We start from the raw sequence: 24,177 nt of genomic DNA on the forward strand, positions 1-24,177 counted from the left end.
AAAAAAAAAGGTAAGAGATATTATATCATGCTATTCTGGCCATATTTCTTTCTTTAGCTAAACTATAACATTTTCAAACAATGGCTAAATGATTCTACTTTCGGACTATGTGCTATTTAAATTATTCCATTGGTCAATTTAAACCAGTACTTAAAAGAAAATTTAAGTACTTAAATTTAAACACAAATTTGTCAGAAAACAGTATTGATGTTAAAATAATTATTTCCCTCACACTTTACAGACATAGGAACTAAAAAAAAACAAAATTATTTAATTTTCTTACATTAAAATCACATTTGCAAAAATTAAAAGTTCTACATTACTACCCCATGAAACAGTAATTATAGTAGAATTTACTTACTGTGCTCACATTGACCTTTATGACTGGAATAAGTGATCTCCATGAAGATGTGGGATCTTGGGATTCTGTTTTTACTTTAACTCTAACAAGAAAAAAATAAAACTGACATGAATAAGAAAAAAAAATAACTGAAGGGGACATAGTTCACTTCCTGACAATATATATTATTAATATCAGCTGTACCTTTCCAAATGCATCTAATGACTACTTCAGTAAACAGAGCAGTGATCATCTGAAGGAATACTAACGTTTCTAAAGCTGTCTACTGGAGCACTCTATCATATCAACTTTTAGATGGACAAGCTATAATAACAAAACTATGTTTTTAGAATGACAAAACTATAAGGGATGATATGCTATCATTACATCTACCATTTTGTCCATTATGTAACTATATGACATTTTATAAGACAGCCAAAGTTGTTATTAAAACATAAATGATTAAGGTACAAGTCCCTTTGGTGATTTTCTACTGTTTTAAGCACTTCTGAAAACAATCCAGTTGTTCCTCTTCCTTCCTTCACCCAAATGCCTTGTGCCAATTAATTTTCCCTTAATGAAATGAAAACAATAGAGTAAGAAAACTGGCCATATACAAAGTACAAAAATATTAAGAAATGAAAATTTCACAGCAATTCACCAAATAGATAAATAATATACAAATAAATGGGTTTGGCTCTGGCCCAATCAAACTCTATTTACAAAACAGGCAGTGGGCTAGACTTGTGTTACAGGTCCAAGTTTGCTGATCCTGTTCTAGAATATTTTTGTAGGTAGACCTACATATACAACAGATATGTGTTTTTAAAAGCAGACTTACATATACAAATACAAAATGATCTTACAAACTGCTGAATAAAAAGCAAATTACAGAACAGTACACACTATATGAGGTACGTATTCTAAACATAAATGTTTAGAAACACACAGAACAAAATCATATATTTATATATGTACCTTAAATATGTATGTGTATGTTTACGTACATACATTCAAAAGGATAAAAGCTAAATTGATAATAGTAGTTATTAATATGGAGATAAGTAGGATTAGTGTGCAGGGAATAGAACAGAACTTTTTTTGATTACACATTCCATATTATCTCAATTTCTAAAATATCTATATAATTATTTATGTTACTAAAAGTTTGAGTTAATATGCAAAGTAACATTATACTCTGATTAGGTGCAGAGCCTCAATGATATTCTAATAAAGGCAAATGTTTAAATGCTAGAGATTAATAAAATTCAAGTATGACACTGAACCTTTCAATTTTTGATTGGGTTCTTGTTCTTCCATTTTCCCGTGTTTTATCATCTTCTTTCTTGGGTGGAATTATTGTTGGCTCCAAACCAAACAGCTCTTGAAGGCGTCCATAAAGATCCGAACGATTATAGACATGAAATTCAAAGTCATTGACTGTGATGTATAACCTGGTTTCTGCCTTTGGATCTAAAGACACCAATTACAAAACCAGTTTTTAGTCAACTTTTTAAGAACTTCAAAGTTTTTACTCAAACATTTTTACACAACTAAAGTAATTCAATTTATTTTAAAATAGAATTCTATGATATAGAGAAGTATATTAATAAAATAAATATAAAACACAGGCCAAAAAAAGAAAAAAGTTGACATTACTCTTATATTTTAATTTAGCATTCTAAAAACAACTTTATTTTCTAAATTCTGGTTCTATACTGAAAAAAATTTAAAGGTTTTTATGTTAAGAACAGTAAAGTAACATTTAGAGTAAAAGTACACCTTTACCCTAATATAGCCATAATTTTATGCCAAAATATATGCAGTAAAATGTTTAAAGTATGATGATTTAATTATCGTATTAGTATGTGAACTTTTGCATCAAAGAAACTAGAATCTTTCATAAATACTTATTTATTCAAACATACATGCTACTAAAACAGAGGTTTTATGAACTGTGGACTTCAATCTTCTCAAATAAAAGACATAATTACATTAAGTAGAAATGGCAATAGTGATTAATGAATCCATCTATAAAGTGACGGATGAGGTACTTGTTTCTACTGAGGAAATAATCTAAAACAATGCATTACATGTCAACCAAAGAGTGCCATAGAAGAAAGGTACCACAGTCAATGCTTTGTTATCAAATGAATTCACCATGTTTTCTGAGGCCTCTTTTATATACCCTTTATCCATTTGTATGTCTATTGAACAAATTCAAACATTTATAGATATTTAAATGTTTTTCACTTTATAATAGATGTTTTTGAAAGCTATTATGGAGCTTACAAAACTGATTTTATCATCACTTGGTTGAAAAATCCTTTCTTTTCACGTAGTAATCTACTGTCATTTATAACTTTTTTCCTACAGGAAAATAGGTTTAAACTTACAAGTTTGAGCCAGCCAAAATTTCTTTAGATTTCACTATTACTTCACTAGTATTTAGTCTTCTAATTGTTTTGCTATCATTCTCTTGCCCCACATAGCTTTCCCCCCACTTATGTACTATATGATACTCTCTTCCTTGATAGGACTGGCACAAATGGGCTAGTATTTGGCATCTGTAGAATATTAGGGGTAGACTTCATGTCTAGAAAATGTATTCCAACAGCTAGAGCAGCTGTTCATTAGATAAATTTGAACAATGGCTTAGTTTTGTCATCCAATATATCCTGAGAGAGTTTGAAATGGGTATTTTGTAGTTTCTCATGCGTGACTTAGAATGGCAGTATGTTAATGAGTCTCTAGACTGTGATTTTACAGTACCAGTTGTTAAACCAGCATTTTTACCTTTTGTTCCTAGCAACTGCTACAAATTTTTCTTTCTTTCTTTCTTTCTTTCTTTCTTTCTTTCTTTCTTTCTTTTGAGATGGAGTCTCCCTCTGTTGCCCATGCTGGAGTATAACGACACGATCTTGGCTCACTGTAACATCCGCTGCCTCGGTTCAAGCGATTCTCTTGCCTCAGCTCCCAAGTAGCTGGGATTACAGGCACCCGCCATCATGCCCAGCTAATTTTTGTATTTTTAGTAGAGATGGGGATTCACCATGTTGTCCAGGCTGGTCTCAAACTCCTGACCTCAGGTGATCAGCCCACCTTGACATCCCAAAGTGTTGGGATTACAGGCATGAGCCACCATGCCCAGCCCTACTAACTCTTTTCCTTAACAATTGCTATCAACTATCTGAAGAATCACTTTGGGTGGCATTTAAGTTATCTTATTAACTAATCCTGCAGAGATGGCTAAACATATTCCTAACAGTTACGTTCTTTTCAGTCTTGGCTTTTGATACATTCACTTAAGTTTGAGCAGGCCCAATATTTCTGCCTTTCATTTCATTTGTTAAATCTATCTGGTTTGTTCCTTAGAGAGATTTACTTTAGGTCCATATTTGTTAGATGATTTGCTCTTGACTAAACTTTTTCTTTTTAACATATTTAGTTAACATAAGCCATACTGTTAACAAGATACTGTTAACAAGATTACAGTGGAGCTGAAACAAAGTCTTTGTTTATACAGTTGGTTTATGATTTTGAAAGAAAAATGTACCTCTTTGTATATTTATATTAGATATTTTATTCTTAAATTATTTTCAGTGTTTAGGATATTAGTATGAACAAATAAAGCTATAGGGGGACAGTGATGTTAGAAAGTAGAGGAGGTCCATTTGAACTAACATCCCATGCTATTTGCCCTAGAATTTTGTTCCAAACAACAAAATTTGGAAATAATTGATCTTTTCAAAACCCCTCATCGATTTGGAAATAACGAATACTTTCAAAATCTCTCATTTTACTGACTAAGAAAGAGAAATTCCTCTGATTGTAACTTGTAGAGTCAGAGCAAAAACCTAATCTGCTAACTTCCAGTCCAGTGCTCCTTGTATTATAAAACAGCCTTGTCAACTGCGGCCCAAATAAGTCCTTGGAAATTCTTATCATAAATACTGATTGCAGCATGTGGAAAGGATGAAGACACCTGCAGTATTCAGAAGGAACTGACAGTTTAAAGGTAAGCCTAAAGACTTTGACCACTTTAGAATTTTCTGATTTCAGAAATTCTCTGATTCAAGAATTTCTAGAGTACAGAATGAAGACTATAATCGTAAATTGTTTTACAGTTTTTTTTGAGACAGGGTCTTGCTCTGTCCCCCAGAGTGGCGTGCAGTGATGTGATCATGGCTCACTGCAGCCTCAACCTCCGTGGCTCAAGCGATCCTCCCACCTCAACCTCCCAAGTACCTGGAACCACAGGTGCATGTCACCATGTTTGGCTAATTTTGTATTTTTTGTATAAACAGGTTTCACTATGTTGCCCAGGTTGGTCTCAAATCTGGGCTCAAGCAATCCTCCCACCAAGGCCTTCCAAAGTGCTGGGATTACCAATGTGAGCCACTGCACCCAATCCAGCATTTTTTCTTTTTGAGGAAAGCAGTTACTTTATTTGATCATGAAATATTACATCTCTTTAAAATGAAATTGCTCTTCACCAGAATACATGTATGAAGTCCAGAATAACTGAGAATAACTGATCCAAATGTCTTTCATGAAAGAGGTGGTTTTTGATAAAAATCCTTAACAGTTATTTATTTGGCATTCAATCATTGTGCTAAGCTGGGAAGACAATTTAAAAAAAAGAAAGAGGGAAATGAGTGCTACCTGAATCTATTTGGTGGAGCAGATGCATATAAACAATTATAATTAAAGGAGAAAGGGAGCAGTGAATGTGATTGGAGGAAAAATACTGAGAACTTCTAACTTTGATATAGACCATTTGGTATGGTCCCAATAGGGTCATGGTTTGACAATATTTAGAGTTCTGCGCATTTCTCAGAAAGCAGAATGAATGGCAGATGGAGGGCACTGAGGTTAGAAAATGAGTATGTTCACTGGGGTCTGTTGGGGTTGGGGGGCCAGGGGAGGGACAGTGGGGGGGATGGGGAGGTTGTGGAGGCTTAACAGTGGGAGAAATGCCTGATGTTGGTGACAGGGTAAGGGGGGATAGAGGCAGCAAACCACCATGGCATGTGTGTACCTATGCAACAATCCTGCAAGATCTGCACATGTACCTCAGAACTTAAAGTACAGTTTAAAATAAAAAACAGTGTGTTTAGAAATTCAATTTGGTGGTAAATTTAAGGGAACAGGGTAATAGGGGATGATTTGGAAACTGTGTATGGAGGATCCCGAAGACCTAGCAGGCATGGCCAATAAAGGTTATTGGGCAGGAGAGTACCATAAATTTAGCTTCTTTGAAAAACATAGCAAAATGTAGTCACTACTTTAGATTCATACACCTCAGGTTAATAGAAAGAGCTTAAATATTGGCCTTCCCTTGAGTGGCTCTCTCCCATAATTTCTTTCAATGTCTTGAATTCTTTTTGTCACTCTCTTGATATTAGCATATTGCTGTGTCTCTGTTTGCTCTTTGTAATTGCCCATAATCTAGAACAGAAATATTATAATTTTTGGATATTCTGTGTTCTTGTTAACATTTAAGAATATTTAAATTGTTTTTGGTTTGAATGTTCTTTTTAAATTTTTTGTATAGCAATGATTTTCAATAGAAAAAAAGATTCCACACCTCTATTTTACAGTGATGTTAGAAGTTGATAGATGTTATCAATGATTACCTTTGCAATTACTAAAAATTTGCCCATAATTTTACCTAAAGTATGACATTTAATTCTCATCAAGAGGAGCACAACTTTGGTGAAGAGTCAATTAAGTTTTTCTTCCCTGTGCTTTTTTAAAGGAAATTCTCTAGTATGAAGGATGACATTCTTAAAAACATACTCACTGTCATATCCTTCAAAAGTAAAGACATAATATCAAATAGTAATGCAGGAATAAACATCTGGTTTAAGTACATTTTTTGTCTACCATTACTCAGGGAAGAATTTGGACTATAGTAGACAGAGGAATTGAATAGGCTGCAAACTAAGTTTTTGGTAAAAGTCTAACAAGATTAGTAGAGTATATAATCATTGTATATAATATTAAAACAGATTATGTTCATTAAAAAGACCTTATAATCAGTATTTCTTGCTGATTAAGAGCAGATCCATATGCTTTCACAGTTAACCAAGAAGGAGGTTGATGTTTCTTGGTGGAAAAATTAGAAGCCTAATTGGGGCACATGCCTGGATAGACAGATGTCCATTCAGCGTTTCAAGAAGATGGACCAAAGTCTGTCTGCAGGTAGGTCCAAGATTTTTATTAGTAAGTTTTTGAATTGCTCTATTAGGAAAAAAGTGGGGTGTTCAAGTGCCCAAATTCTATACCAGGAGCACATTTAGATCTGTCAGTTATCCAGTACAGCCCTTTAAAAAAAGCAAGAAAACACATCTAATTTGTTTACGACAGAATGTTTGTAAATACTCCCTAAGTTATAAAATTAGTGATCTGCTATAGATGATTGTCAGCTAAAGAACAATTGTATCTGCCAAAAATCTTTATTTTGTTTTTAGGAGAAAGACTGTCTTTTGGAAAATAATTAAACTGTAGGACCAGTTGACTCTTAACAGGCAATGATATATCACAGTATTTAAATAAATATGGATCTAAATAGTTATGCTTTCTTCTTAACCATAAGAAAGCCTTACATCAAGAAATGAAAGAATGATGGTAATGCATGTCCCTTTCTGTTATTTTATTACTTAGAGGTTTTAGCCTACTATAATCTATTACAGTAATTTAAAACTTGTTACATTTAAATCTTGTGTGTTAAATAAATTACATAAATAGAAAACCCTGAGCAGTTTTTAAAAGGTCAGTAGACTGTTTTGTCTTTGTATCATGTATTGATTCTAAGAATTACAAGGCTTTGGCAGCACTTCTGCACCTTACCTTTTTTACTACAAATAGCATGTGTCCCAATTACAAAATTAAATAAGTATCTTTTTTCTAATTTCTCTTTGGAAAACAAGGAGTCTCAATTAGCTGCTTGTTCAGAAGGTTTAAGCAGTTGCACAACATGCATTTACTTTTATTTTTTTCTCCATAAATTAACTGCTTGTTAAGACTTTTTTATGTCTATAAGTTTTAAATGTTTATTTTAGAGATGGGGTCTCACTAAACTGCCCAGGCTGGCCTCAAATTTCTGGGTTCAAATCATCCTCCCACCTCAGCATCCCAAGCTAGGGCAAAAGGCACGTGCCACTGCACTTGGCTATAGCTTTTATCTATTGGGTATTTCATTAACAAATATTTAGGGAGGGAGCTCACTATGTGAATGCCACCATGTTCAGTGATAAGGAGGATGGAAAGATCTCTGCTTTCAAAGACAGAGAAATCAATGTAGAGAATATATTTAGAAGAGTCGATCGATTATTCTTTTCTTAAATGATATATAAAGTTTTTACTTTTACTCTCAGTATTATCATAGTGAATGAAACAAAAATAACTGCTTTCAAAATGCCCTGCAGAGGGAAAAGTCAGTGAGAACTCTAGTGTTACAAGAACCTAGTGATTTTAAATACTGCATGTAAGCTTTGAACATTGATTAATTTCTCATGAAGAAACAAATTTTTTAATATTTTCAGGAATTAATAACATTATTTTTGCTTTGAAATAGTAATTACATTCATCAACATAGTTGATAAATACTTTTATTTTGTGGTGAAGAGGTTAGTATTTAGAAATCTGGGTTCCAATCTACTTCTTGCTGGTTGTGTAATCTTGGGCTACAATCGCTAGGGTTGCTGTGAGGATTAAATAAAAGTGTGTATACAGAGTACCTAAAACAGTGCCTGGAACACAGCAAGAGTGCAATAGAGCTGAGCTGCCTTTATCATCATTCTGAACATTATATCACATTCTGGAATGAAAGATTATCTAAAGAGAATAACTTGAAAACAAATATATATGTGACTAGTAAGAATTTGACTTCAAAGACAAAAAAACTAGTATTTATTTTGTACAGCAATCCTATGGGTAAGTGGAGGAGTTCTCATTTTATATATTTAAAAAATGAAGCTCAGAATAGTTAAAATTCTTAAGTCGCAATATTAGTAAATAATGTTACAGGGATCATTTCCTATATCCTTTCTGCTATTTATTTACCTCCTTTGTCCAGTTCCTGAAGAATCCAATGCAGCCATTCCCAATGTATTACTTTTTTTTAAAAGAAGCCATGTGTTTGTGTGTGTGTGTGTGTGTGTGTACACGCATGTGTGCATGTGTATATGAGACACGGATGCCTTTGGAATAAGTGCCTATCTTTTGGAAGGATACTTGTTTGTGAGGGGACATGCTCTCTGTTGGGGATATGCCTCTGCTGAATTGGAATGGTATCCCTGTCTATATGTTGGGGGCAGGGAGGATACCTTTGCAAGCAGCCTCTGTGTGTGTATTTATCTCTGTGAGGGGGATATAATGAGTGTACTAGCACTTGTGTGCATGTATTTATGGCTCCGTGAGTGTATGTGCATGTATGCACTCATCTTTGAAAATGTTTCTCTGTATATAAGTGTACCTATATGTGCAGGCCCATTTCTGTGTGCACATATATGCCTCTCTGTATGTGTGCTTTTCCCTGTGTTTCTGTTCTAGGGGTGTGCTTTTAGGCAATCTATCTCTTTGTATCTAAGTGTATAATACTGCAATACAGGCATGGAGGATGAAAGGAGTGCTGCCACATAAAATACTCCTTAGGATGGCAGAAGGCTAGGAATATTGAAAAAAAAAAAAAAAGCTCCTGGACAGAAGCCTTGATGAAATACAGGCCATGTAAGCTTGGAGGTCAACCCAAGCTTAGAGATCTGATTTACTGTTTAATCATACAGGTCTCTGGCTGGAATATTATTAATGCAGGTGAAATAAATAGAAACAAGATAATAAAGGTGGGATGTGAACTGAGCTACAATGTTTCTCTTTTAAAATATGAGACCAAGCGGTGTTTTTTATTTTATTTTTTCTTTTTAGGCACAAGATCTTCCTCTGTTACCCAGGCTGGAATACAGTGGAGTGATCACAGCTTACTGTAACTCAGGCTGAGGCATGTTCCCACCTCAGGCCAAGTAATTAAGCCTACCAGCATACACCACCACAACCAACCCATTTTTAAAATTTTTGTAGAGACATGGTCCTGCTATATTGTACAAGCTGGTCTCAAACTCCTGGCTCAAGTGATCCCCCACCTCAGCCTCCCAAAGCACTGGGATTACAGGCATGAGCCAACATGCCAGGTCTCAAAAGGTGCTTTTTAAATGCTTATAGACTTGCTATTTGTTCAATACTTCTCTAAAGCGATTTTTGGAAGGAAAAAAGTGATTTCGGTATTTTGTTTAATCTTACTTAAAATTTTAAAACCTATTTATTATTCTTATTTAATAATTTAAGAATTATTTATTCAATGTTTTCTATGTACTAGTCACTGTTTTAGACACCAGAGATATAGCACTGAACATAGGAAAAATTCTTCACTAATGCAGAAGAGTGCATTCTGGTTGCAGAGGCAACAATAATTAATAAAATAAATGAGATAATAATAGAAGAATAAAAGCTGAAAAATAAGAATGTTGAGTGAGCTTTAAAAATATTTTAGTATTCAGTATTTAGTGTTTATCAGTACTGTGAACATACATTCAGAAATTAATACCTTTATCTTTATGCCTTGGTGTCTTCAATTAATGAAACCATATCTTATCATAGCTGTAATATTAAAAGGAAAGAATCTGTTGTACATGTCCAGCAAGTTAGAGATGGATTTGAGAGTAATCCTGTTTTCATTTTTATATAGTCACCGTTTGTTTATTCATCACAGCTGATCCAATTAGGGGCAGGTCCAGGTCTGCAGCTCACTCACTGGCCTTTACAGCATATGCCTAACAATCAGGACATTTGTATTCAGGTATCATAACTAAACTACTGCTTATGTAAATTCAAAAACTAATAATTTAAATGAGTTTTCTGGTAAATTTTGATGGCCTTGAAGAATCTCGTGAGAATTAATTCCGAAATAGGGACAATCCAAGATGGCCAAATAGGAACAGCTCTGGAGTGCAGTTCCCAGTGAGAATGCAGAGGGTGAGTGATCATTGTATTTCCAAACCAGTTTTTACTCCCCACAAACCAGGCAATTCCCGGGCGGAAAAGCACCACGAGTCTCCAGCACAGTTGTTTCAGCCAATGCAGCGGGTCTCTGCACAGAAACTCACACAAATCAGGGCCGCCATTTTAACTAGCACCTGGAACACCTGGGAGACAAGAGTCACCCATTCGACTGAAAAAAAGGGGGCTGAAACAGGGAGCCAGGTGATGTGTCTCAGCAGGTCCCACCCCAACAAAGACCAGCAATCTGAAACGCTCTGGACTGAGAGATTCACAGCAAGCACAGCTGGACCCAGGACGGTTCAGCTCTGTGGGGGAAAGGGCATTCACCATTACCAAGGCAGTCCACCACTACCGAGGCAATCCACCATTACCAAGGCAATCCACCATTACCAAGGCAGTCCGCCATTATAGAGACAGTCCGCCATTACTGAGACAGTTCTAACTATACCTCCATAAACAAAACCACAAGGAAGTTCACACAGCAACTGGGCAGAGCCCAGGGCAGCTCACCAACACCTCTGCTGGCAGACTGTGACTAGGTTACCTCCTAACTGGGCAGGGCATCTCTGTAAAAAGGCATTAGCACGTCAGGAACTTATAAATAAAACCCCACCTTCCCAGGACAGAGCACCTGGCAGAAAAAAAGGGGTTATAAGTTCTGCTGCAGCAGGCTTAAACATACCTGCCTGGCGGCTCTGAACGGAACAACAGAACTCACAGCTCAGCACTTGAGCACCTATAAGGGACAGACTGTCTCCTCAAGCAGCTCTACGACCCCCATATACCCAAACAGACACCTCATAAAGGAGAGCTCAGGCTGACATCTGGCAGGTATCCTTCTGGGACAAAGATAACAGAAGAAACTGGCAGCAACCCTTACTGTTCTGTAGCCACCTCAGTTGATCCCAGGGCAAGCAGGGTCTAGAGTAGAAGTCCAGCAGTCCTACAGCAGAGGGGCCTGACTGTTAGAAGGAAAACTAAAAAACAGAAAGATATAACTTCATCATCAACAAAAAGGACATCCACTCAGAGACCCCATCCGAAAGTCAACAACTACAAAGGCCACAGGTAGATAAATCCACAAAGATGGGAAGAAACCAGTGCAAAAGGATGAAAACACCCAAAACCAGAATGCCTCTCCTCCTCCAAGGGATCACACTCCTCAACAGAAAGGGAACAAGGCTGGATAGAGAGTGAGTCTGATTAACCGACAGAAACAGGCTGTAGAAGGTGGGAAATAACAAACTTCTCAGAGCTAAAAGAACATGTGCTAACACAACGCAAAGAAACTAAGAACCTTGAAAAAAGGTTTGACGAAATGCTAATGAGAATAAACAGCTTAGAGCAGAATATAAATGAATTGATGGAGCTGAAAAACACAAGAGAACTTCACGAAGCATACATATGTTTCCATAGCCAAATCAACCAAGCAGAAGAAAGGATATGAGACTGAAGATCAACTCAATGAAATAAAATGAAAAGGAAAGATTAGAGAAAAAAGAGTGCAAAGAAATGAACAAAGCCTCCAAGAAATATGGGATTATGTGAAAAGACCTACTCTACGTTTGACAGGTGTACCTGAATGTGATAGAGAGAATGAATCCAAGCTGGAAAACACTCTTCAGGACATTATCCAGGAAAACTTCCCCAACCTAGCAAGGCAGGCCAAATCTCAAGTCCAGGAAATACAGAGAACACCACAAAGATAATCCTCAAGAAGAGCAACCCCAAGGCACATAATCGTCAGATTCACCAGGGTTGAAAGGAAGGACAAAATGCTAAGGACAGCCAGAGAGAAACATCAGGTTACCCACAAGAGGAAGCCCATCAGACTCACAGCAGATCTCTCAAAAGAAACCCTGCTAACCAGAAGAGAAGGGGGCCAACATTCAACATCCTTAAAGAAAAGAACTTTCAACCCAGAATTTCATATCCAGCCAAACTAAGCTTCATAAGCAAAGGAAAAATAAAATCCTTTACAAACAAGCAATTGCTCAGCGGTTTCATTACCACCAGGTATGCCTTATAAGAGCTCCTGAAAGAAGCACTAAATATAGAAAGGAACAACCAGTACCAGCCACTCCAAAAACATATCAAATGATAGAGCATCAACACAATGAAGAAACAGCGAACTAATGGGAAAAACAACCACCTTGCATCAAAATGGCACGATCAAATTCACACATAACAATATTAACCTAAAATATAAATGGGTTAAATGTCCCAGTCAAAAGACACAGACTGGCAAATTGGATAAAAAGTCAAAACCCATTGGTGTGCTGTACCCAGGAAGCCCATCTCACATGCAAGGATACACACAGGCTCAAAATAAAGGGATGGAGGAAGATTTACCAAGCAAATGGAGAGCAAAAAAGCAGGAGGTGCAATTCTCGTCTCTGATAAAATAGACTTTAAACCAACAAAGATCAAAAGAGACAAAGAAAGGCATTACATAATGGTAAAAGGATCAATGCAACAAGAAGAGATAATGATCCTAAATATATATGCAGCCAATACAGGAGCATCCAGATACATAAGGCAAGTTCTTAATGACTTACAAAGAAACTTAGACTCCCACACAATAATAGTGGGAGACTTTAACACTCCACTGTCAGTATTAGACAGATCAACAAGACAGAAAATCAACAAGGATATCCAGGACTTGAATTCAGATCTGGACCAAGCAAACCTAATAGACATTTATAGAACTCTCCACCCCAAATCCACAGAATATACATTCTTCTCAGCACCACATCACACCTACTCTAAAATTGACCACATACTTGGAAGTAAATCACTCCTCAGAAAATGCAAAAAGAATGGAAATCATAACAAACAGACTCTCAGACCACAGTGCAATCAAATTAGAGCTCAGGATTAAGAAACTAACTCAGAACCACACAACTTCACAGAAACTAAACATCTGGTTCTTGAATGTTGACTGGATAAACAATGAAATGAAGGCAGAAATGAAGATGTTCTTTGAAATGAATGAGAACGAAGACAGAACGTACCAAAATCTCTGGGACACATTTAAAGCAGTGGCTAGAGGAAAATTTATAGCAATAAATGCCCATATTAGAACACCCTATCATCAAAATTGAAAGAGCTAGAGGAGCAAGATCAAAAAAACTCAAAAGCTAGCAGGAGACAAGAAATAACTAAGATCAGAGCAGAAGTGAAAGAGACAGAGACACAGAAAACCCTCCAAAAAATCAACAAATCCAGGAGCTGGTTTTTGAAAAGAACAAAACAGACCCACTAGCCAGACTAATAAAAAAGAAGACAGAAGAATCAAATAGATGCAATAAAAAATGATAAAGGGGATATCACCACTGATTCCACAGAAATACAAACTACCATCAGAGATTACTACAAACAACTCTATGCTAATACACCAGTAAACCGGGAAGAAATGTATAAATTCCTAGACACTTGCACTCTCCCAAGACTCAACCAGGAAGAAGTTGAAACCCTGAATGGACCAATAACAAGGGCTGAAGTTGAGGCATCAATTAATAGCCTACCAACTAAAAAAAGCCCAGGTCCAGATGGGTTCACAGCTGAATTCTACCACACATACAAAGAGGAGTTTGTACCACTCCTTCTGAAAATATTCCAAACGATCCAAAAAGGGGGTATCCTTCCCAAATCATTTTATGAGACCAACATCATCCTGATACCAAAACCCAGCAGACTCAACAAGAAAAGAGAAATTCAGGTCAATATCCATGATGAACATAATGCAAAAATTTTCAATAAAATAGTGGCAAACCGATTGCAACAGCACATCAAAAAGCTTATTCATCGCGATCAACTAGGCTTCATCCCAGGGATGCAAGGCTGGTTCAACATAAGCAAGTCTATGAACGTAATTCACCACATAAACCAAACCAAAGACAAAAACCACATGATTATCTCAATTGATGCAGAGAAGGCCTGCAACAAAATTCAACAGCCCTTCATGCTAAAAATTCTCAATAAACTAGGTATTGACGGAACGTATCTCAAAATAATAAATGCTATTTATGACAAACCCACAGCCAATATCATACTGAATGGGCAAAAACTGGAAGCATTGCCTTTGAAATCTGGCACTAGACAAGGATGCCCTCTCTCACCACTCCTATTCAATATAGCATTGGAAGTTCTAGCCAGAGCAATCAGGCAAGAAAAAGATAAAAAAAGGGTATTCAATTAGAAAAGGAGAAAGCCAAATTGTCTCTATTTGCAGATGACATGATTGTATATTTAGGAGACCCCATCATCTCAGTCCAAAATCTCCTGAAACTGATAAGCAACTTCCGCAAAGTCTCAGGATACAAAATCAATGTGCAGAAATCACAAGCCTTCCTATACACCAATGACAGATTTAAAGAGAGCCAAATCAAGAATGAATTGCCATTCACAATTGCAACAAAGAGAATAAAATACCTAGGAATACAACTAACAAAGGATGTAAAGGACCTCTTCAAGGAGAACTACAAACCACTGCTCAAGGAAATAAGACAGGACACAAACAGATGGAAAAACCTTCCATGCTCATGGTTAGGAAGAATCAATATTGTGAAAATGGCCATATTGCTCAAAGTAATTTACAGATTCAATGCTATCCCCAACAAGCTACCTATGACCCTCTTCACAGAACTGCAAAAAAAAACACCTTAAACTTCATATGAAACCAAAAGAGGGCCCGCACAGCCAAGTCAATTCTAAGCAAAAAGAACAAAGCTGGAGGCATCATGCTACCTGACTTCAAACTATACTACAAGACTACAGTAATCAAAACAGCATGGTACTGATACCAAAACAGAGATACAGACCAATGGAACAGAACAGAGGCCTCGGAGGCAACGCCACTCATCTACAACCATCTGATCTTTGACAAACCTGACAAAAACAAGCAATGGGGAAAGGATTCCCTGTTTAATAAACAGTGTTGGAAAAACTGACTAGTCATGTACAGAAAGCAGAAACTGAACCCCTTCCTGATACCTTACACTAAAATTAACTCCAGATGGATTCAAGACTTAAACATAAAACCTAACACCATAAAATCCCTAGAAGAAAACCTAGGCAAAACCATTCAGGACATAGGCATAGGCAACAACTTCGTGACTAAAACACCAAAAGCATTGGCAACAAAAGCCAAAATAGACAAATGGGATCTAATTAAACTCCAGAGCTTCTGTACAGCAAAAGAAACAATCATTAGAGTGAACCAGCAGCCAACAGAATGGGAAAAAATTTTTGCAGTCTACCCATCTGACAAAGGGCTAATATCCAGAATCTACAAAGAACTAAAACAGATTTACAAGAAAAAAAACAAACAAACCCATTCAAAAGTGGGCGAAAGATGTGAACAGACACTTTTCAAAAGAAGACATATATGAGGCCAACAAACATGAAAAAATGCTCATCATCACTGGTCATTAGGGAAATGCAAATCAAAACCACACTGAGATACCATCTCATGCCAGTTAGAATGGCAATCATTAAAAAATCTGGAGACAGCAGATGCTGAAGAGGATGTGGAGAAATAGAAACACTTTTACACTGTTGGTGGGAGTGTAAATTAGTTCAACCATTGTGGAAGACAGTGTGGCGATTCCTCAAGGACCTAGAAGTAGAAATTCCATTTGACCCAGCAATCCCATTACTGGGTATATATATCCAAAGGACTATAAATTGTGCTATTATAAAGACACATGCACATGTATGTTCATTGCGGCACTGTTTACAATAGCAAAGACTCGAATCAACCCAAATGCCCATCAATAATAGACTGGATAAGGAAAATGTGGCAATATACACCATGGAATGCTATGTAACCATAAAAAACGATTAGTTCGTTTCCTTTGTAGGGACATGGATGAATCTAGAAACCATCATTCTCAGCAAACTGACACAAAAGCAGAAAATCAAACACCACATGTTCTCACTCATAGGCGAGTGTTGAACAATGAGAACACATGGACACAGGGAGGGGAGCCTCACACACTGGGGTCTGTTGGCGGGGGACTAGGAGAGGAACAGCAGGGCATAGGGAGTTGGGGAGAGATAACATGGGGAGAAATGCCAGATACAGGTAATGGGGACAGAGGCAGCAAACTACATTGCCATAAATGTACCTATGCAAAAATCCTGCATGTTCTGCACATGTATCCCAGAACCTAAAGTGCAATAAAATATTTTTTTTAAAAAAAGAATTAATTTCTATATGTATAGATCTATCTGGGAAAAAATTATTCTATTTTAGATCTATATACCTCCACATGTCAGGTTTTCAAAGATTCTATAAGATTTGTTTCTCAATGTTCTGTTTTACTTAGGAGTATGACTAGTAGAAAGATGCTCTGTTACTCTTTTATACAAATGAGTTCTTCTATGTACTAAGCATCTTTCTAGACACCAGGTATACAATAGAGAATAAAACAAGTACCATCCCTTACAGCTTGCTTCATTCAAGTTGCGGAGATTCCATTAATAAGCAAGTAAATATATATATAGCATCAAGGCATGCATGAGGAAAATACAACACTAAAGAAAAAGCAAGGTTAGTGGAACAGAAAGTGCTACTTTGTGGGGAGGGTACAGCTTTACAAAACTACTCAGGAAAAGCTTCATTGATAAAGGATAGTTCAACAGAACCACCAAGCAAATATGGGAATGACTACTGTGAATATCTGGAGGCCATTCTTTCATGGTGGCTCTGTTGAACTTTCATTACCAACACCAACAGGCCAGTTTATTTAGAGTGGGGTGGAAAATAGATGATCAGGAGGTAGAGAGAATTATATAGAATATTTATAGGAATGTAGGATTTTATAAGCTATTTTTAGGAATTTTCTAAGATTCTACAGGTCACTTACAAGATCTTGGTGTTGTTCTGAGTGAGATGAGAAGAGAAGCCACTGGAAAATTTGGGAACAGAGAGTAATAAAATGATCTTAGATTTTTAAAAGACCTGGCCAGTGTACTAAGAGCAGGTTGAGGAACAAGTGCACAGAAGCAGGGAGACTAATTAGGAGACTATGTGATAAAACAGGTGGAAGATGATGGTGACTTTTGCCAGTGTGGTGAGTAGTTGGATTCTGGTTGTAGGCTGAAAGGAAAGCTGACAGAATTTGATGATGACCTCTGGGACACAAAAGACAGCAGTCAAGATTTTTGGCTTGAGCAGTAGAAAAGATAGACTTGCTCTTGATAAGATGGAAATTATCTGTGGGGTAGGTTTGGGTGGGAAGATCAGGTGTTTGGTTAGATATTTCAAGTGTAAGAAACCTATTACACATAAAATTGGAGATGTTGAGTAGACTGCTGGATATTTGACCCTAGCGATCTGAGGAGAGATCATGGATGATTACTGAGGAAAGGTTTAACACTAGTGAATGACAGAGTTTAATGTGTTTAAAACTGGTTTATTACTATCAAGTACTAGAATGCTTCATACACATTAAAACACCGCTGTGTTTCCTAATCGGTTTATTTTAAAATTTAAACTACAGCAAGAAAAGGCAATGAAGTGCTTGATATAACAGCTTAGGGATTATTTTAGCTATTAGTCATGTGATAAATATCAGGAAATAGGAAAGAACCTAGGTCAAACAACTACTGTAAAATATCAGGAAAATTGTATCTTCTAAATATTTGTTTTTTTTAAGGATTGGGCCTTTATAATTTTTTTCCCAATTATCCTAGGAAGTAATAAGAGAAAAAACCTAGACTGGAGTAGAAGTAAAAGAATTTGCCTGAAAAATTGTTTAACAAGTAAATTACTCATAAAAGTATTACTATGTGAAAGATACTACAAAGTGAAAGTAAATGTTGCTGATTCATTTTCCTTAGTTTATTTTTAAAATATGAGTGGTAGTATACTTTTATGTGTTGGTTTAAAATTTACCTTTCTTTGGAGTATTTTGCATTTCAAATATATTTTTGCAAATAATTCAAATTATTAACTTTGGTAAAACGTGATACCTTACTGAAGAGTATGTACTTCTCATTTAAATCACAGCTAATGCTACTAAAAGTTAGTAATAATTCTCTTCATTCATTTTTAAAAATTAAACTTTTCTTTTTTTTTTTTTTTTTGAGATGGAGTTTCCCACTTGTTGCTCAGGCTGGAGTGCAGTGGCACGATCTGGGATCACTCACTGCAACCGCCACCTCCTGGGTTCAAGTGATTCTCCTCCCTCAGCCTCCTGAATAGCTGGGATTAGAGGCGCCTGCCATCATGTCCAGCTAATTTTTTGTATTTTTAGCAAAGACGGGGTTTCATCATGTTGGTCAGGCTGGTCTCAAACTCCTGACCTCAGGTAATCCACCCGCCTCAGCTTCCCAAAGTGCTGAGATTACAGACATGAGCCACCACACCTGGCCTAAAAATTAAACTTTTCCTACTGGTCATGTCTAATTTTAATTAGTTTTCATAAAATCCTGATTATATGATTGAACATTTTAAACACATAAAAAATGAAAACTCACCATGTTGCTTCTGTTTTGGGTTATACATTTTCCACCACCGAAAAATGATAAATCCATCTTGAATTCTAAGAAAGATAGATTACAAAATTAGAATTTAAGTAACAATTAATTCTTAGTTACTGCAAAAGGCAGGGAATTCATAATGAATAAGGAAATACAGAAAATCCTCAAAAGAACAGTGGCATACATAAACACAAATCTTTTTGTGAACAAAGACTTATGAAGTATGTTTAGATCTTCTAGATAAAAAAGGAAAAGAAATTTTGCATAGCTAAAGATTCTTGACAAATAAAAGTTGTATATATTTACCATATACAACATGTTTTGAAATATTATAGTCTTCTAATTAATGGTAACAGGAAAATGAACTACTAACAGAAATGCTTTCCTTTTTAAGTGATATTTTCTAAAAATATAAAAATTACAAATACCTAGGTCTACAGGAGAGAGGAAAAAAAAAAATATACACAATAGCCAAATCTTGAAAGGGGGAAGTTAGCACACTAAGGGGAAACTTTTAAAGATGTTCCTTTGTTTCTCATAAATAACCTAGCATCTAGTGCCCCAAAAGGATGGACTTATAGTCTCTTAGCTTTTTATTTTTCACTTTTGATTTGGAAATAATTTTAGACTAGCATAGAACTTGTCTTCTATAGGTTTAAGTGAGGTGTGAGTATTGCCAACTCTAGCACCTCTCAATTAATTCAAAACTTTGAATTCTACTTAAGTCACAAATTTTAAGAAAAATCACAAAAATAGAATAGGCTTTTCTTTCAAGACTTCTCAGAAGAAGGAACATTTCAATCACATCCTTTCTTATTATCTTCATAGCTGTGCTTCCTTATTAGAATAAAATTAGAGTTGCTACCAAATGCTAAACAACTCTGTAAACTTATTATCTCTAATAAGGAGCTAATGGATGACAGCTACTAACATCTCTAAACCTTGCTATATATAACGAACAACTACTATAAACTCTATGATATAAAATGGTCAAGCAACTTAATGGTTCACTTTTTCATCTAGAAATGAATGATTATTTTTCTAGATTCATATAGAAATGATTATTCATTTCTATAAACTGCTATGTAATAAATTAATTCTTTTCTAAATTAATCCATTGACAAAAATATTTTAAAATATCAATTCACCAAGTATGATTTGCTGGAAAAAAAATTTATAGTTTTATTTGAAGAAGTAACATTAAATAAAACGTAGTATAACATTTTAACAATATTTTTGTATATATTTAACAATATATCTTGTATTAAGTATGTTTAAGATGGGTCCTTTTTAATTTTTTAATTTTGTTACCTAATAGACATGTCTTCTGTAATGTAATAGATTTCACGAACCATGACTTTTCCAGAAAGAACAGAGAAAGAGAAGGAACCTGTTACAGGAAGGAAAAAACAGCAATTAATGTAACTGTTTTAACAGACAGTAGAGCCCTTAAAGTTTAAAATAACATTAGCACTCAATTTATTCAATAAGCATCTCTTCTCACTCCCTTCCTGATATCCTTATAGCCTTACTGATTTTCCATCATTCTTTCCCCAATAAAACAAAAAGTGCTATACACATATCATCATTATGAAGTAAGCTACTAAATAACCAGAAGAGGATTATTAGTTTAAGTTACTGCTTTGTATGAATAATTCCCTTAATTATGCACAGCCATTAAATAAACCCAAGTAGTGACTAATTCACCATTTTTCTTTAGTAATTTGAGTGACTGCAGGAACCAGCCATGGCCTAAAATTAATGAAAGACTATTTATGTTTGAGGGAAGTTTTGTGTCGATTAAGAGGTACTCAACTATTAGGCAGGGTTAGAATGGTTCTCTCTAGTCATCTCTCCCCACCCCTTTCTCCCTGGTTTAGGGCTTTCAAAGCACCCTAGCTTCCTAATACACCCTTCTACCTACTTGCAAACGTCCCACTTTTTTCGTTTCTTCCTTTTCTTTTTTTTTTTTTTTTGAAATGGAGTCTCGCTCTGTCACCAGGCTAGAGTGCAGTGGCGCGATCTTGGCTCACTGCAACCTCTGCCTCCCGAATTCAAGCGATTCTCCTGCCTCAGCCTCCTGAGTAGCTAGGACTACAGGCATCCACCAACATGCCTAGCTAATTTTTTGTATTTTTAGTAGAGACAGGGTTTCACCATGTTGGCCAGGATGGTCTCGATCTCTTGACCTTGTGATCTTACCGCCTCAGCCTCCCAAAGTGCTGGGATTACAGGCATGAGCCACCATGCCCAACTCAAACTTTCCACTTTTAAGTACTCAAAAAATTGAATAAAGCAGTCCGTAAAATGAAACATACAAGATGATTCCAACTTACAGATTTTAAACTATGGGTTTTAAAAATAATAAAAACTACAATGAACATTAAACATTTTCTTTGAAAGGTGGACTCTTAAAGAAATTTCTATTTCTATATTTTATACACATCCAAGTTTTTCAAATTATTTTAACGAGCATCTTTTATAAGTTAAAAAAAAAGGTTACTAGAAACACTTAAAGAATAATAAATAATGGGGTAAAGGATATAACCAAGTGGATATTATCATAGAGTCATGGAGTGCTGTGTCAGAGAAATTCCAGTTAGATTATTTCAACTATTAAGAAACCAAGGTAAATTTCTAATGCTACTATGTGTTCATGAAATATAAATTTATAATATACACCTGCTATGGTTTGAATGTTTGTCTCTCCAAAACTTAAGATGAAACTTAATTCTCATTATGACAGTGTTAGATGAGTGGGGAGTCCGACTATAGTATTTGAGATGTCAGACCTTTGGGAAGTAATCAAGATTAAATGAGGCCATGATGTTGGGGCATCAGTGGCTTTACAAGAGGAAAAAGAGACCTGAACAAGCAAGCTCAGCCCCCTCACTATGTGGCACCCTGTGCCACCTCAAGACTCTGCAGTTTCCACTGGCCAGAAGGTCCTCACCAGATACACCCCCTCAACTTTGGACTTCCCAGCCTCCAGAACTGTAAGAAATAAATTACTTCTCTTTATAAATGACCTAGTCTCAGGTATTCAGTTATAGCAACAGAAAATGGTAAGACAACATATCAAGATTATAAGGAAGAAAAAAATTCAGTGTAACTCAAACTCACCAATATGGATATAGCCATGCTTGTATAATCTGTTAAGAACTAGTGTTAAAATAAGACCAACATTCCGGGAATTATAATACGTGAGGTAAATAATCCATCCACAGGACAAAATGGTAGCTGTTGGGAGGAAAATAAATCAGAAATAATAGGATTTACTTCTACCTAGTAATGTGTCCTCTTACAATTTAGTACGTGGAATTTTAAAACCAGAGGCTGATTATAATTTATCCAACTTTCTTCCTCTTCATCATTCATTATCCAGAAAAGCATAAATTCCAAGCAGAGCCATTAGAGCAATGTTTCAAGTATGGCTGCTTTCCTTTCTGTTTACTTATTACTGCTTTGTACTGTTTTAGTTATCAAACATTATGTAAAAACGTTCTGGGAGAAGAAAGCCCATATTTCTGAATATTCTGAAACACATCTACCTTTATTAGGCCAAAAAACTCATCTCATACACAAGTTCATTCCCAAGCTATTTCCTGAAACAAGCTATAGTCATTTGTAAAGAAAGAAAAATAATGATTTTTTTATCTCTGATTTAAAAAAACCTTCTGCTTTTTAAGTCTCTGATTTAAAAAAACCTTCTGCTTTTTAAAGCTGTGTTTTAAACAAATAAAAGAAGTGGACATTTAGTATAAAGGCATATTAAACAGGCCACCTGTAACTAGATATTTTGCTGTAAAGGGTAAGACAATAAGTTATGATGAATGTCACTGAATATGTTACAGTAAATGATATTCTAAATTTGGTTTTTTCTTCAATGAAAGTGTATAGTTACTTATAAAATTCATATTCTCAAAAAATATAGTCCACGAATATACAAAAGGCAAAACACAGGAAAACATTGTTTTGATAATAAATTTGCTCTTACTTATCCTTTTCGAAAGTATAACTACTAAATTATGAGAAAGTTGTGTAAAGCAACTTAACCTGTATAACCCTTTAGTAACATCATATTAAGTCCTTAACTTTTAAACCATTATGTATCATAGATAAAACAAAGCGATCATTGCAAGTCAACATAAAATACTATTCCCAGGGTCGCTTAGATTGATGGTAATAGCTTTGACATACTAAGTGCTATGATTTGCCCATAAACAAAAAATATTTTGAAAAGCTAATTTGATGATATGCCATTATATCTCAAGTTTAAAGTCATTTTGTATAAATTTTTACTATAAATCATTGTATCAACAGTAGTTTGTTATATGAGTCCTTCAGAATGGAAACAGGCATTTGCTGAGAAAATATGCTTTTAGTATTAAACAAGCCAGGAATTGTAGTCTTTTCATTATAGCATGCCCTTCTACCCTCATTGTAAAACAGAGGGATTAAACAATTGCTCAGTGTTTTACTGCTTGTTACCGTTGCTGTTTTTTTCTTAAAGGAGGTATTTAGAAAGGAAAAAGTCTGAAAAATTCTAGGTAACAGGAAAGGGAACAGACACTTCACCTCTACTCATACATACTCCTACCCACATCCTTGGGTGTCATGAAAGAAGCTTAAGTACGCCCTCAGGAAAAAAACCACCTGTGTAACCCATATAAAATACTTCATCTTTATGGGCCTCAATTCCCCAACAGGGAATTAAAAGGAAAAGAATAAAAACCTACCTTCATAAAGCTCCTCTAAGCATTAAGTGAGACAGCATAAGTACAAACTGGTATCTAGCACACAGAACATGCACAACAAATTATCATTACCCTTCCTTTCCTCTCTTAAATTTCCTCTCTCTTGTTTCCAATTCTTAAGCCAAAATTAAAGTCAAATACCATTCTCCCATGAATACATGCTGAGCAGAAACAGCCTACAATAATTTCTCCCTTCCCCTGTATTATTTTTGTATTTCTCCCTCTCATTCATTCATATTCATTCATTCACTCATATTTCCTATCTTCCCTCTGCTATTTAGTTTGAACTATTTGTATATACCTAGAAAACTGCTAGATTATGACAAAAAATTATTAATAGCAGATCTCACTGCCAAGTGCACAAAGAGTGAGGAAAGAGATTAAAAGATTAGGCATATAATTATATTTTACTATAAAAATAGAATGATTTTTACAGTAAAATTGTATCTGAGGATTTATTATTTCTGTAACAAAAGTATCTGTGTGTGTGTGTGTGTGTGTGTGTGTGTGTGTGTGTGTGTGTGTGTG

General features: G+C 35.5%; 1 protein-coding gene across 12 annotated transcripts in view; it reads right to left on the reverse strand.

The window, feature by feature from the left end:
• The window catches only part of KIAA1109 (KIAA1109 ortholog), a 215,319-nt gene that overhangs the window by 175,542 nt on the left and 15,600 nt on the right, over positions 1 to 24,177 (reverse strand). For all 12 annotated transcript variants that reach the window (XM_032292381.1, XM_032292387.1, XM_032292382.1 and 9 more), the window contains 5 exons: positions 22,016 to 22,132; positions 20,204 to 20,282; positions 18,890 to 18,954; positions 1,627 to 1,813; positions 362 to 443 (listed from right to left, as the gene is read on the reverse strand). In XM_032292381.1, the coding sequence (XP_032148272.1) occupies positions 362 to 443; positions 1,627 to 1,813; positions 18,890 to 18,954; positions 20,204 to 20,282; positions 22,016 to 22,132 (530 nt within the window). The remainder of the gene's footprint in view (positions 1 to 361; positions 444 to 1,626; positions 1,814 to 18,889; positions 18,955 to 20,203; positions 20,283 to 22,015; positions 22,133 to 24,177) is intronic.

Source organism: Sapajus apella, unplaced genomic scaffold (genome assembly GCF_009761245.1).
Source record: "Sapajus apella isolate SASKATOON/1434 unplaced genomic scaffold, GSC_monkey_1.0 scaffold27, whole genome shotgun sequence".
Lineage (NCBI taxonomy): Eukaryota > Metazoa > Chordata > Mammalia > Primates > Cebidae > Sapajus > Sapajus apella.